Source organism: Grampus griseus (assembly GCF_964374135.1).
Source record: "Grampus griseus genome assembly, chromosome: 15".
Classification (NCBI taxonomy): Eukaryota; Metazoa; Chordata; class Mammalia; order Artiodactyla; family Delphinidae; genus Grampus; species Grampus griseus.
Window position 1 is genome coordinate 35,030,616 of NC_139009.1, and position 15,266 is coordinate 35,045,881.

General features: G+C 40.7%; 1 protein-coding gene across 1 annotated transcript in view; it reads right to left on the reverse strand.

Moving 5' to 3' along the window:
* ABCG5 (ATP binding cassette subfamily G member 5) overlaps positions 1–15,266 on the reverse strand; it is a gene marked incomplete at its 5' end in the record, with an annotated part of 34,680 nt that continues 19,414 nt past the window's right edge. Inside the window, 3 exons of the mRNA XM_082671999.1 lie at positions 1–900; positions 1,707–1,819; positions 11,793–11,978. Of these exons, the coding sequence (XP_082528125.1) occupies positions 707–900; positions 1,707–1,819; positions 11,793–11,978 (493 nt within the window). The 3' untranslated portion in view covers positions 1–706. The remainder of the gene's footprint in view (positions 901–1,706; positions 1,820–11,792; positions 11,979–15,266) is intronic.

Sequence of the window (15,266 nt, forward strand, 5' to 3'; positions counted from 1 at the left end):
CCAACCTTAAAAATGTCATTTCTCAGTGCATATACTTTAGTAACATTTACTTTTAATTTTATAAGTAAACTAAGCAGAAAGTGAAAACTAGCAAACTAATCTTTTTGTCTAGTGTGCTGTTCTCAGTTCAGCCCACTTCTGCCATTTTTCATTTTAACCATCAGTAAAATGAGTGGCTGCTCTGTGTCAGGGGTCTTTATCCAACGTCTGTCCAACATCCTCTCCGTGTGATCAGTTAACTTATGTAGACATGTGCACGTAAATAGGGTTTTTAAATGAAAATGAAAGCATTCTTACCTAATTCTGCGTGATGCTTTGCTTCAATCAAACCACAACTTTTTCTGTTACTTACAATCATTCAAATGTTTTCTTTTTTACCAAAGCCTTTATCAAATGTAAGCATAAGCTTTAACTGACCTATTTTTCTGTGTCTAGAACAAAGAAAACAAATAGTCACATTAGTCTCCCATAACTTTATGAATTATTATGAACATCTTTGGACCAGCTCAGTCACAATTTCCAAATACCACATGTCCCTCCTGGAATAGCATTCAAGGCCTGCATGGATCCAAGGGGCACAGGGAGTCTTAATGGTTAAAAGTCTTACGAGGTACTACTAAGAATCACGTAACATTCTTATTTCAGAAATTCAAAGCAGTCATGTACATCTAGGAGCTTAAGTTCCATTTCGCAGCAATGTTCTTTACTATCTGCTAATGAGATAATCCCTGATTTTAAAAACAATTATTCCTAGGATGACAAGAACTGGGATAAATGAATACAAAATCAGAAAGTTGGCTGTGAATCTGGACGTTGCACCTGGGCAGGTTCTCTCAATGAACTGAATTCCTTGACTGAAGGCACACATTGGATTAGTTGACATAGAACCATTTGAGTTGCCTGCCAGGGAAAAGATTGACAATGTCAAATATGGTACTTGCAAGGTAATTTAATCAACACGTATTTATCAGATGCCCACTAAATGCTCAGCAGTCTGCTAAGTACTCTTCTTCATGAAGATACAGGAAATTTTAGAGAGCCCAGAATTCATTATTAGATGAAGCAATAGTGAGTGTTGGGGGCCTTGAAGATGGAAATGGGTTTGTTTCCATTTTGGGTGTATATTCAGTACCATAGTACTAATAAAAATTATGATCACTTAGCACTGAATATCCCAAGGTTACTAATGTTATCACCTAAAGATAGATAAAACGACTACTAAATTCTGCCCTGTCCTTTAGGTGTCTTCACAGAGTGGCCTGGGATTTCCAATGGCCAGGAGGGCCTTGCTGTGCTCCCACTGCCCTCTTGCGGGATTAGGGAACAGATTTTTGCCAAAAATGGCTTCACTCAGCTACATACTCTGTACATTTGGGGGAAGAAGAAGCCACTGCAGCCTGCTTCAACCTGTTCAGTAGGTATAGGAACTGATCCATCCAGAATATACTAGAGTTTACCTCAGTATACATTAAGTCTATCATTTTCTAAAAACATCGGAGTGCCCTTAAGCTACTGACCTTTGACAACTGACTAACTTGACTACTGCTTATTATTTTCAAAATCAGAGAAAATGTTAGACTCTTCAAAACAAAGTTTTAAATCTCTTTTACAATATAGCATTTACTTAAAAAAAAAATACATTTCCCTCAAGGAATTGTTTTTTTCAAACTAATATGTAAAAATAAATTCCAAAATTGAGTACTTACCACAAGTGAAATTCTGGCCATAGAACTCATTGACTACAAGAATCTCACAGCAATATTTTTGGAATGTAAAATAACTGAAGATTTTAAAAGGAAGGGGCATTTCTTCTGTGTTTCTTAAGAAAAAGCAAAAAGAAAGAAAGATGAACTTCAATAGGCTCTGGTAGCAGTCCTACCAAATGAAAAGAAAGGCAACCCTTATGTTTCCCAACAGGAATATACATAGTTTTTCATCTCTCATTATAAAAATATGTTCATTAGAAAAACTTCAAACTACACTGAGAAGTATAAAGAAATACCACTGCCCAGAAATAACTATTGTTAACATTTTGGTGATATATGTAATGTGTATTTATAACATTTTACATAAATGGAATTAAACTCCTCATCCTCTTTCCTAACCTGCTTTTTCAAACAAACGTATGCCTCAGACATCCTTTCAAGTCAGTAAGCATAACACACCATCATTTTTAATCACAACTTGGTGATCCATTATAGTAGGAACCTTAATTTAACACACCCCTAATGATGGATTGGTGTCTAATTTTATTGGTAAGCACCATTGATATAAAAGAAAACAAATAACACACCACATTAGAGGAGGACGTTTGTGATTAAACAGATTTGAGGTGCTAATGTATGAAGTGAGAACTAAACTATAATACAAGGGGAAAAGGATGGTGAGAAAAGCAGACATTCGTTGTGAAACCTGTTTCAGGAGAAACTTCACGCTGACCCTGTGGCCTTCTTAGTTCACTCAATAGCTTTTATCAACCAACAAATATGTATTACATTCTATTTGTGAGGCACTAGTTCTAGGTGCTTACGGAATTCGAAAGAAGTATCCTACCCCTAAAGACTCATAATGTAGTTGGGAGACATAAACTATACATTCTCAAGGCTATAAAAATACAGTAGTGAACAATTTGTGCTTAGAAAGTACAGAAAACCAGTACTACATGTCCGTGACATTCTTGTATTTAGTATTTATGGTTTCACCAAGTGATCCCCAAACTCCATGACTTTCAGTTATTGGCAATTTTCTGAGGCACAAAATTGAATTAGCCACATTGAGAGGCTGCTAACTGGAAAGGACAGATCGGAGTCTGGGGAGGATGTAGGGGCAGAGGAAGGACACTCTAGGAAGGCAGAATGGTATGAGCACAGGCATGTGGGACTGGATGGACTAGAAAGGCAGAGGATCCGAAGTGGGAGCGGTGGGAGGTGAGTTTGGAATGGTAGCCATGAGCCGGCTACTTCAGGGCCTTGCAGGCAGTTGGCACTGAAGGACCATGATAAAAGTCACGTTGCAATCAGTGACTTAAGAAAATTAAAGTGGCACCAGCAAGTAGGATGGACCAGAATAAGAGTAGAGTAGGAACAGCAAAAAACAAAGCAGCCTACAGCAGAAGTTCAAGGATGAGATGACAAAGGCTTGTAAGAGGATGATGGCCATGAGAAGATGGCTGCCCAGATGGCTAGAGTGTGAGGTGGGAACCATGTGTCTTCATCTTGTACCATACCACACAAGGCAAACTCAAAAGCTCCACGTGCATCTGTGATTTGACATCAGAGAAGAAAACCGTGATTTGGTGACTGATCCAGTGCGTAGGCAGTCCAAGAAGAGAGAGTAGTCATTCATTTATTCACTCAATCCAAATATTTTTGGCAAACCTAATTGGTTAAAGGCCTTGGGCCAGCCACTGAGAAGAGCTATAACTATGAATGAGACACAGCTGCTGCCCTCAAGAGGCTGACTGCAACTGAGCAGCATGTGATGGGCTGTGAGACCCAACAAAGGGGGCTTTCAGAGAGAGCTCGCCCTGCCAAGGGAACAACAGCCAGGCTTTGTGCAGGCGGCAGAGGGGGGACAAATGGATCTGTGAAAGACACAGGAGGAGAGCTAGGCTGTGTCACAGCAATCCTTGCAGTACATCCAAGAGGGAGGAACCACAGATCTAAATTTACTGATGTGGGACCATCTACATTATATTGTTAAAAGGGGGGAAAAGCATGCATACCTTACTCCTTCACAATAGTATGAGCTCATTTTAATTAAAGATTATATAAAAGTCTAGCAAAATACACAACAAAATTGAACTCTGGGTTGTGATACTTCAGGTAACTTTTACTTAACTTCCTTATACATTTCTGTATTGTGTGCATTCCTCCCCCTAAGAACTTGCATTATTTTGTAAGCAGAAAGAACAACAAAGCTATTTCCACTTGTGTTTAAAGGAAGAGACAGCCAAAAGTGCACATGTTGCAGGCACTCAGTCAGGAAAGATGATGACTTGAGGGAAAATACATAAACTCAATGACTAGGAGGTTGATGTGGGGCCTTCAGGAGCGCAGTTTCACCCCAGTGATGGAGCAGAACCCAGGTGAAGCCTTGGGATGTTGAGATCTTGCAAAGAACCCAACAGCATTTTGATAATGTTGGCCACTGCCCCCCTCTCAAGAATAATGAATCCCCTTTCCTATAAACCAAATACGTGAAATAGTGCCAGACTGATTGGAGCACATAATGTTTCAAATATGAAAGAGGAGATGCTGCTGAAGATTGGGTCTGTCATTTGCTGGCTTGATCCCATGCCATTGGGGTGATCTTATCTGTGCATTTTTCATAGATGCTAACAAGCCAATTAAGCAACATAGACAAATACAATGTAATGGTGTCACTGTAAAAAAATATCCTCCCTGACTGTTCAAAACGAACTCACTTGGCTTTATAATAACTCACTACAGTTCATGAAGTGTTTCCACGTTGCTGATCTCATTCCAGTCTCATGATCCCTTGAGGCAGGTGGGGCTGAGATCATTATCTCCATTTTATATATGAGGAAACTAATTTAGGTAGAAAAGTAACTTGCCAATGGTCACTTGGCAATTAAGTGGTAGGAGAAAGACTCTGACTCCAGGGTCGGTGCTGTCTCCAGGGAGCCACATGCCTCCCCGGAGAGTCTTCACAGCGTGTGACCAGAACAAAGTCAAGTCTGAGCTTAGTTTTCTTAACTGAACGTGGATTGCTCTGAGAGTTAATTAAACAAATATGATTACATACAGTAGCTGCTCAATAGCTTTTTTCTTTGATTTTTTAAAACATCTTTATTGGAGTATAATTGCTTTACAATGGTGGGTTAGTTTCTGCTGTATAACAAAGTGAATCAGCTATACATGTACATAAAACCCCATATCTCCTTGCTCTTGTGTCTCCCTCCCACCCTCCCTATCCCACCCCTCTAGGTGGTCACAAAGGACCGAGCTGATCACCCTGTGCTATGCAGCTGCTTCCCACTAGCTATCTGTTTTACATTTGGTTGTGTATATATATCCATGCCACTCTCACTTCGTCCCAGCTTACCCTTCCCCCTCCCCATGTCCTCAAGTCCATTCTCTATGCGTCTTTATTCCTGTCCTGCCCTTAGGTTCTTCAGAACCTTTTTTTTTAGATTCCGTATATATGTGTTAGCATACGGTATTTGTTTTTCTCTTTCTGAATTACTTCACTCTGTATGACAAGACTCTAGGTCCATCCACCTCACTACAAATAACTCATTTTCGTTTCTTTTTATGGCTGAGTAATATTCCATTGTATATATGTGCCACATCTTTATCCATTCATCTGTCGATGGACACTTAGGTTGCTTCCATGTCCTGGCTATTGTAATAGAGCTACAATGAACATTGTGGTACATGACTCTTTTTGAATTATGGTTTTCTCAGGGTATATGCCCAGTAGTGGGATTGCTGGGTCCTATGGTAATTCTATTTTTATTTTTTTAAGGAACCTCCATACTGTTCTCCATAGTGATTGTATAAATTTATATTCTCACCAACAGTGCAAGAGGGTTCCCTTTTCTCCACACCCTCTCCTGCATTTATTGTTTGTAGATTTTTTGATGGTGGCCATTCTGACTGGTGTGAGGTGATACCTCATTATAGTTTTGATTTGCATTTCTCTAATGATTAGTGATGTTGAGCACCCTTTCATGTGTGTGTTGGCAATCTGTATATCTTTGGAGAAATGTCTAGGTCTTTTGCCCATTTTTGGATTGGTTTGTTTGTTTTTTTGATATTGAGCTGCATGAGCTGCTTGTAAAATTTGGAGATTAATCCTTTGTCCGTTGATTCATTTGCAAATATTTTCTCTCATTCTGAGGGTTGTCTTTTCGTCTTGTTTATGGTTTCCTTTGCTGTGCAAAGGCTTTTAAGTTTCTTTAGGTCCCATTTGTTTATTTTTGTTTTTATTTCCATTCTCTAGGAGGTGGGTCAAAAAGGATCTTGCTGAGGGCTTCCCTGGTGGCGCAGTGGTTGAGAGTCCGCCTGCCAATGCAGGGGACAAGGGTTCATGCCCCGGTCCGGGAGGATCCCACATGCTACGGAGCGGCTGGGCCCGTAAGCCATGGCCGCTGAGCCTGCTCGTCCGGAGTCTGTGCTCCGCAACGGGAGAGGCCACAACAGTGAGAGGCCCGTGTACCGCAAAAAAAAAAAAAAAAAAAAAAAAAAAGATCTTGCTGGGATTTATGTCATAGAGTGTTCTGCCTATGTTTTCCTCTAAGAGTTTGATAGTGTCTGGCCTTACATTTAGGTTTTTAATCCACTTTGAGTTTATTTTTGTGTATGGTGTTAGGGAGTGTTCTAATTTCATTCTTTTACATGGAGCTGTCCAGTTTCCCAGCAGCACTTATTGAAGAGGCTGTCTTTTCTGCATTGTATATTCTTGCCTCCTTTATCAAAAATAAGGTGACCATATGTGCGTGGGTTTATCTCTGGGCTTTCTATCCTGTTCCATTGATCTATCTTTCTGCTTTTGTGCCAGTACCATACTGTCTTGATTACTGTAGCTTTGTAGTATAGTCTGAAGTCAGGGAGCCTGATTCCTCCAGCTCCATTTTTCGTTCTCAAGATTGCTTTGGCTATTCGGGGTCTTTTTGTGTTTCTATCCTGTTCCATTGAGAGATATATATATATATATATATTTTTTTTTCCCACCAGTACCATACTGTCTTGATTACTGTAGCTTTGTACTATAGTCTGAAGTCCAGGATCCTGATTCCTCCAGCTCCGTTTTTTTCCCTCAAGACTACTTTGGCTATTCGGGGTCTTTTCTGTTTCCATACAAATTATGAAATTTTTTATTCTAGTTCTGTGAAAAATGCCACTGGCAATTTGATAGGGATTTCATTGAATCTGTAGATTGCTTTGGGTAGTATAGTCATTTTCACAATATTGATTCTTTCAATCCAAAAACATGGTATATCTCTCCCTCTGTTGGTATCATCTTTGATTTCTTTCATCAGTGTCTTATACTTTTCTGCATACAGGTCTTTTGTCTCCTTAGGTAGTTTTATTCCTAGGTATTTTATTCTTTCCGTTGCAGCAGTAAATGGGACTGTTTCCTTAAATTCTCTTTCAGATATTTCATCATTAGTGTATAGGAATGCAAGAGATTTCTGTGCATTAATTTTGTATCCTGCTACTTTACCAAATTCATGATTAGCTCTAGTAGTTTTCTGGTAGCATCCTTAGGATTCTCTATGTATAGTATCATGTCATCTGCAAACAGTGACTGCTTTACTTCTTCTTTTCCTATTTGGATTCCTTTTATTTCTTTTTCTTCTCTGATTACTGTAGCTAAAACTTCCAAAACTATGTTGAATAATAGTGGTGAGAGTGGACAACCTTGTCTTGTTCCTGATCTTAGAGGAAATGGTTTCAGTTTTTCACCATTGAGAACTATGTTGGCTGTGGGTTTATCAAATATGGCCTTTATTATGTTGAGGTAAGTTCCCTCTATGCCTACTTTCTGGAGGGTTTTTAATCATAAATGGGTGTTGAATTTTGTCAAAAGCTTTTTCTGCATCTATTGAGATGATGGGTTTTTCTCCTTCAGTTTGTCAATATGGTTTATCACATTGATTTATTTGCGTATATTGAAGATTCCTTGCATTCCTGTGATAAACCCCACTTGATCATGGTGCATGATCCTTTTAATGTGCTGTTGGAGTCTGTTTGCTAGTATTTTGTTGAGGATTTTTGCATCTATGTTCATCTATGTGATATTGGCCTGTAGTTTTCTTTCTTTGTGACACCTTTGTCTGGTTTTGGTATCGGGGTGATGGTGGCCTCATAGAATGAGTTTGGGAGTGTTCCTCCTTCTGCCACATTTTGGAAGGGTTTGAGAAGGATAGGTGTTAGCTCTTCTCTAAATGTTTGATAGAATTCGCCTGTGAAGCCATCTGGTCCTGGGCTTTTGTTTGTTGGAAGATTTTTAATCACAGTTTCGATTTCAGTGCTTGTGATTGGTCTGTTTATATTTTCTGTTTCTTCCTGGTTCAGTCTCGGGAGGTTGTGCTTTTCTAAGAATTTGTCCATTTCTTCCAGGTTGTCCATTTTATTGGCATAGAGTTGCTTGTAGTAATCTCTCATGATCCTTTGTATTTCTGCAGTGTCAGGTGTTACTTCTCCTTTTTCATTTCTAATTCTGTTGATTTCAGTCTTCTCTCTTTTTTTCTTGATGAGTCTGGCTAATGGTTTATCAATTTTGTTTCTCTTCTCAAAGAACCAGCTTTTAGTTTTATTGATCTTTGCTATTGCTTCCTTCATTTCTTTTTCATTTATTTCTGATCTGATCTTTATGATTTCTTTCCTTCTGCTAACCTTGGGGTTTTCTTGTTCTTCTTTCTCTAATTGCTTTAGTTGTAAGGTTAAGTTGTTTATTTGAGAGTTTCTTATTTCTTGAGGTAGGATTGTATTGCTATCAACTTCCCTCTTAGAACTGCTTTTGCTGCATTCCCGTAGGTTTTGGGTTGTCGTGTTTTCATTGTCATTTGTTTCTAGGTATTTTTTGATTTCCTCTTTGATTTCTTCAGTGATCTCTTGGCTATTTAGTAGCGTATTGTTTAGCCTCCATATGTTTGTATTTTTTACAGTTTTTTTCCTGTAATTGATATCTAGTCTCATAGCGTTGTGGCCGGTAAAGATACCTGATACGATTTCAAATTTCTTTTTTTTTTTTTTTTTTTTTTTTTAACATCTTTATTGGGGTATAATTACGATTTCAAATTTCTTAAATTTACCAAGGCTTGATTTGTGACCCAAGATATGATATATCCTGGAGAATGTTCCATGAGCACTTGAGAAGAAAGTGTATTCTGTTGTTTTTGGATGGAATGTCCTATAAATATCAATTAAGTCCATCTTGTTTAATGTATCATTTAAAGCTTGTGTTTCCTTATTTATTTTCATTTTGGATGATCTGTCCATTGGTGAAAGTGGGGTGTTAAAGTCCCCTACTATGATTGTGTTACTGTCAATTTCCCCTTTTATGGCTGTTAGCATTTGCCTTATTTACTGAGGTGCTCCTATGTTGGGTGCGTAAATATTTACAATTGTTATATCTTCTTCTTGGATTGATCCCTTGATCATTATGTAGTGTCCTTCTTTGTCTCTTCTAATAGTCTTTATTTTAAAGTCTATTTTGTCTGATATGAGAATTGCTACTCCAGCTTTCTTCTGATTTCCATTTGTATGGAATATCTTTTTCCATCCCCTCACTTTCAGTCTGTATGTGTCCCTAGGTCTGAAGTGCGTCTCTTGTAGACAGCATATATACGGGTCTTGTTTTTGTATCCATTCAGCCAGTCTGTGTCTTTTGGTGGGAGCATTTAATCCAGTTACATTTAAGGTAGTTATTTATATGTATGTTCCTTTTACCATTTTCTTAATTGTTTTGGGTTTGTTATTGTAAGTCTTTTCCTTCTCTTGTGTTTCCTGCATAGAGAAGTTCCTTTAGCATTTGTTGTAGAGCTGGTTTGGTGGTGCTGAATTCTTTTAGCTTTTGCTTGTCTGTGAAGGTTTTAATCTCTCCATTGAATCTGAGTGAGATCCTTGCTGGGTAGAGTATTCTGGGTTGTAGGTTTTTCCCTTTCATCACTTTATATATGTCCTGCCACTCCCTTCTGGCTTTCAGAGTTTCTGCTGAAAGATCAGCTGTTAACCTTATGGGGATTCCCTTGTATGTTATTTGTTGCTTCTCCCTTGCTGCTTTTAATATTCTTTCTTTGTATTTAATTTTTGATAGTTTGATTAATATTTTTCTTGGTGTGCTTCTCCATGGATTTATCCTGTATGGGACTCTCTGCACTTCCTGGACTTGACTATTTCCTTTCCCATATTAGGGAAGTTTTCAACTATAATCTCTTCAAATATTTTCTCAGACCCTTTCTTTTTCTCTTCTTCTGGGACCCATATAATTCGAATGTTGGTGTGTTTAATGTTGTCCCAGAGGTCCCTGAGACTGTCCTCAGTTCTTTTCATTGTTTTTTCTTTATTCTGCTCTGCGGTAGTTATTTCCACTATTTTATCTTCCAGGTCACTTATCCGTTCTTCTGCCTCAGTTATTCTGCTATTGATTCCTTCTTGAGAATTTTTAATTTCATTTATTGTGTTGTTCACCATTGTTTGTTTGCTCTTTAGTTCTTCTAGGTCCTTGTTAAACGTTTCTTATATTTTCTCCATTCTATTTCCAAGACTTTGGATCATCTTTACTATCATTACTCTGAATTCTTTTTCAGGTAGACTGCCTATTTCCTCTTCATTTGTTCGGTCTGGTGGGTTTTTACCTTGCTCCTTCATCTGCTGTGTGTTTCTCATTTTGCTTAACTTACTGTGTTTGGGGTCTCCTTTTCACAGTCTGCAGGATGCAGCTTTGTAGTTCCCGTTGTTTTTGGTGTCTGTCCCCAGCGACTAAGGTTGGTCAGTGGGTTGTGGAGGCTTCCTGGTGGAGGGGACTGATGCCTGTGTTCTGGTGGATGAGGATCGTCTTTCTGGTGGGCAGGAACGTGTCCAGTGGTGTGTTTTGGGGTGTCTGTGACATTATCATGATTTTAGGCAGCCTCTCCGCTAAAGGGTGGGGCTGTATTCCTGTCTTGCTAGTTGTTTGGCATAGGGTGTCCGAAACTGTAGCTTGCTGGTTGTTGAGTGGAGCTGGGTCTTAGCACTGAGATGGAGATCTCTGAGAGTCTTCACCGTTTGACATTACATGGAGCCGGGAGGTCTCTGGTGGACCAGTGTCGTGAACTCGGCTCTCCCACCTCAGAGGCACAGGCCTGACACCTGGCCAGAGCACCAAGACCCTGTCAGCCACATGGCCAGGTACATGGGAAGTTCCTTGCCTTTTGGGAAGTCTGAGGTCTCCTGCCAGCATTCAGTAGGTGTTCTGTAGGAGTTGTTCCACATGTAGATGTATTTCTGATGTATTTGTGGGGAGGAGGGTGATCTCCACGTCTTACTCCTCTGCCATCTTGAAGGTCTCCGGGCCCTTTTCTTTGATTTTTAAGTCAAAGAAACAGAGCTGTCTTCACATTTTCTCAGGGACCCATAGTTTACTTACTGGATCCCACTCACATCACCCACTTTCACCCTTCTAAAATTTTCTGCCCTTCCTGCTACTTAGAAAAATATACAATATGTATGTATGTGTACATATATTTTTTCTTGGTTATAAAGTAATGCTTGTCCATTATAGAAAATTCACAAAATATAGGAAAATATCAAGAAAATTAAAATAAGTATCACCCAGAGATAACTACTGTTTACATTTGGTGTGTGTCCTTCTAGTCCTGATGCTTTCTTGAGCAGTCTTTTATCCTGCAGCCTCTTTTCTTATCTGACTATTCTTACTTTCTTAAAGTAACTGAGAATTGAGAGCTGGAATAGAAACTCAACAGTGCCAGGGAAGAAATGAACCAAATGCATGCTACTTAGCCTGTAATAGGCTGTGAGTATTTCTGGAGGACAGCTTGGTTTTCCTCCTCTTGATATAATGGCTTATGACATGTGATAACATGCTTCAGTCATCACTTCCTGATTCTCATTCTGAAGACGTTTTATTTAACAAATAATGAACAGTTCAAAGTCTAAGCAATACTGACTAGGAAGCACTATAAATACTCTGGACTGTAAGGTGATAGAGTATCACAGTATCACACAGCGCTTCTCTGTAACGCCTTATAATAATCATTATGAGGTGATCATTAACATCAAATCATACCAGTCTAAATCATTTGCATTATCAGATCTTACCTCAGGAATCCAGAGCCCACAAGCACCCCAGCAATGCAGAGCAGGGCCACCATGCTGTTGACCACATTTGGGTTTTGGACCACACCAAGTAGCACAAGAGTTAGAAATTCACCAATTAAGTGGGGGGCCAAGATAGCAGCAGAGAAATATCCAAATCTTGCAGCCTCAGGGTATAAGGCCAGAGTCCTAGAAAAACATAAGGTCTTTAGTTCCTCTCCAAGGGTTATCATTTAAGAAAAATTCCACACTTGACTTCTGTGGATAAATCCATGGTGGTTAAGTGGGTGGGGAGAGTCTGCAGGGCAGGCCAAACTCCCAGGGCCAACATTTGAGGCCATTTAGTCCCTCAAATTGTTTCTGTTGGCCCCAAGTCAATGGAGCCACCTTTTCCTTTTTACAGCCCCTCAGCTCTCACAGAAAAATACTAATACTCAGAGGATGGTCACAACCAACTGCAGTAAGTAGGGCTGAACTGTCCAGGCTTCTCCATAAGCAACCACATTCTGCCTGGCTGGCACTGCTCCCACCCTAGCTAGCCTACTACCCTAATGCTAAGGACTCACCCAACCTGCTTCTCAGCCCCTCCTTCCCTGAACCTCATCCTTGTTACCTGGGGTTACTGCCAGCGTGAAAACCCTTCACTGCTTTCATCCTCCAGTGGATTAGCCCTCCCCAGGCCTGTTCCATTCCATTCTTGTCTTTTATTCTACCAACCCCTTCCACTGATTGGACCTTCATGTTCTTGTAAACAAGCTACTCTATATCCATGCCCCTTAACCTCTTACATTCCTTTCACCACATGACATTTCCCTGGTGATAGCACGTCCTCAACAACTCTTAGACATGGCTACTCTTTCTTCCATTTGTAGAGCAAGTAAGAGAAGTTGGCATGTCTTACCCTCACCCCTCCCTACCACTCTTCAAGGCCATCTGCCTTTCCTCCTATACAAATCAGGAAGTTGGCTTATACTACTAATTCTCTGCCTCAAGGCAGTCCTCTGTGACTTTTAAGACATTTTCTCACCTTTGATGATTTTGTAGCTTTTAGACCAGGGTCAGTTTTGCACCCCCGTCCACCATCATTATCCTCAAGGTTTTTAACCTTCATAATCCATCAACACCAGTGCCTCCTAATTAGGTCACCTGATCAGTTCCAGTGGCTCCACCCACCTAATCTTGATCACTCACTATGTCTTGGATTTAAATGTTACTTGTTACTCAAAACTGTTGCATGACCAAGATTTCACATTCTGAAAATGCCCCTTCTGATCATGGCCTCCTCCCGTCTCCCATTTCCCCAAAGCCCTCAATGCCTCAGATCCTCATCCCTTCTGCTATTCTTTGCCTTACCAATTCCCCACCTGGGGACCTTGCTCTCTCAATTAAGCTGTGCTAATTGGATCCATTCTGCCACTTTGCCTCAGCTGATTCCTGGACCCCTAATTCTTCCTCATTGCTTATTGGGTTCCAGTGTCATGTCCCTTCATGGCTAATAAAAACTTCTACTTTATGCTCTCTTCCCAGGGAATTTCAAACTCTCTCCCCAGTGCTCAGCAGATGGATTTACCTCCCATTTTGTGAATTTCTATCTTTATCTTCCCTGCTTTGCATCTCCTCTCTTTCTCCCTGTCTCTATCTCTTACCCCATCTTTGCCAAGCTTTATCCTGTCTACTTGCATCCTTGGTACTATGTTAATCTGATTTTCCTATTTCTGCCTTGGTCTAATCTGGAAACTTGATCTGCGAATTACCCAATTTTTCTGTAGTTTCATCTACTCTCAATCTAATGGTTTTCCCTAATGGTCTTACTTACCCTGTTGTAAAATAACCACTCCTTGAGTCTGGTACCCTTTTAAGCAACTGCCCCCTCTTTATCCTCTCCTGTACCACCAAGCTTCTCAAACAGCACCTGCTTCTCCCATCTCACTCCTTGTTCCCTGGTAAACCTGACTGGCACCCCCACCACTCTACTGAACCTCTTTTATGGAAGAGCACCAGTGACCTCCTAAACCTATGCCTCACCTCCTTGAACCTCTGCAGTACTGAACGGCTTCACTACACCGTCGTGGAACTCCCTCCTCTCTTGCCTTCTCTGACACTGCCCGATCCTGCTTCTCTTTCCACCACTCTAACCACCTCTCTGCCTCTCTCGCCGGATTGCTTCCCTCTTCCCACCCTCTGAATGTGCCTCTTAAGATATCACCCTCAGACCGCTTCCTCCCTGACATTCTCGCCTATAGAATCCATTCCCAGGCCTCTCCTCTCACTCCTCTTGCCTTTTCTTTCTACACCAACCTATTGTGCCTCTGATTGACATCTCCTGTTGGGTGTCCTGTAGCATCCCAGATGCAACATATTCAAAACCAAATCCATTCTCTTTCCTCGCAAACTTGATAAGGATACTGTCCCCTTCCCATCCTCCCAGGCTGAAAACTCAGGCATCATCCATGACTCTCTTTACCCCCCAGCAAATCCATTCCATTTCTAAGTCCGTTCGATTCTACTTTCCCAGCATCTCAAAGCGAAACCCCCTTTCTGTTGCCACTGCTGCTCTCTTCACCAGAGCCTCTGCCTTTCCCAGACTGTTACCAAGGCTCCTCACTGGGCTGTTCAGCCTCTCTGCCCTAACTCTCCAGTCTGAGACGAAAGTGATGCCAGCCTCACCCCCCAGAGTCCAACACAGATGGGTCACTCCCTGGGGATCAAAATCCTCTACTATGTACCGGTATCTAATCTACTTCAGCCCGTTAGCCTGGCATTCAGCACCTCACCTACCAGGCTCCAAGGCTGTCAGTCATATTTTCCATTATTCCTTCCAATCCTCCTTTCCCCACAGCACAACTGAACTTTTTCTCTGGAAAGGTCTTGTGTGTTTTTGCTTCTGAACCTATGCTCCTTCTCTTTCTTCCCCTGAAACGCCCTTGCTCCTTTTCCATCTATTCAAATGTTGCTCATCTCTCAAGTTCTCCTTTATAAAGCCTCCAAGAGTCCCTCTCCCCATCCAGCCAAATGGACCCTTGGTCTCCTTTGTAATTCACTGTGATAATGAATGTGAGATGGGGAAGAGACATTCCCCATCGGTGCCTCAGCTTCCTCGTCTTCAAACAAGGATAATTAATAATGCCGCCTTTATAGAATGGTGCCAAGGATTACATGAATTGATATACTTAAACCTTTTAGTGCCTGACATAAAGGCAAGTGCTCACGTGTGTCAGCCGTCTTTGTTATCATATTCCTCCGCACCGTGTTTGTGCTTCTTTATAATATTAATCTTACACTTTCTTGAATTAAAGTCATCTGGAGATTTATGTCCACAATCCATCATCTGAAATACTTTAGGGCCAGATGTGTTTTGGAATGTGGCAATTTACAGATTTGGGAAAGACTTCATTCACACTGTGTAGACGATACTTGCTGCAGTGGGGTCTGGGACTCCACCTGTAACATATCTACTAAACAGGAATGTTGCTGTGG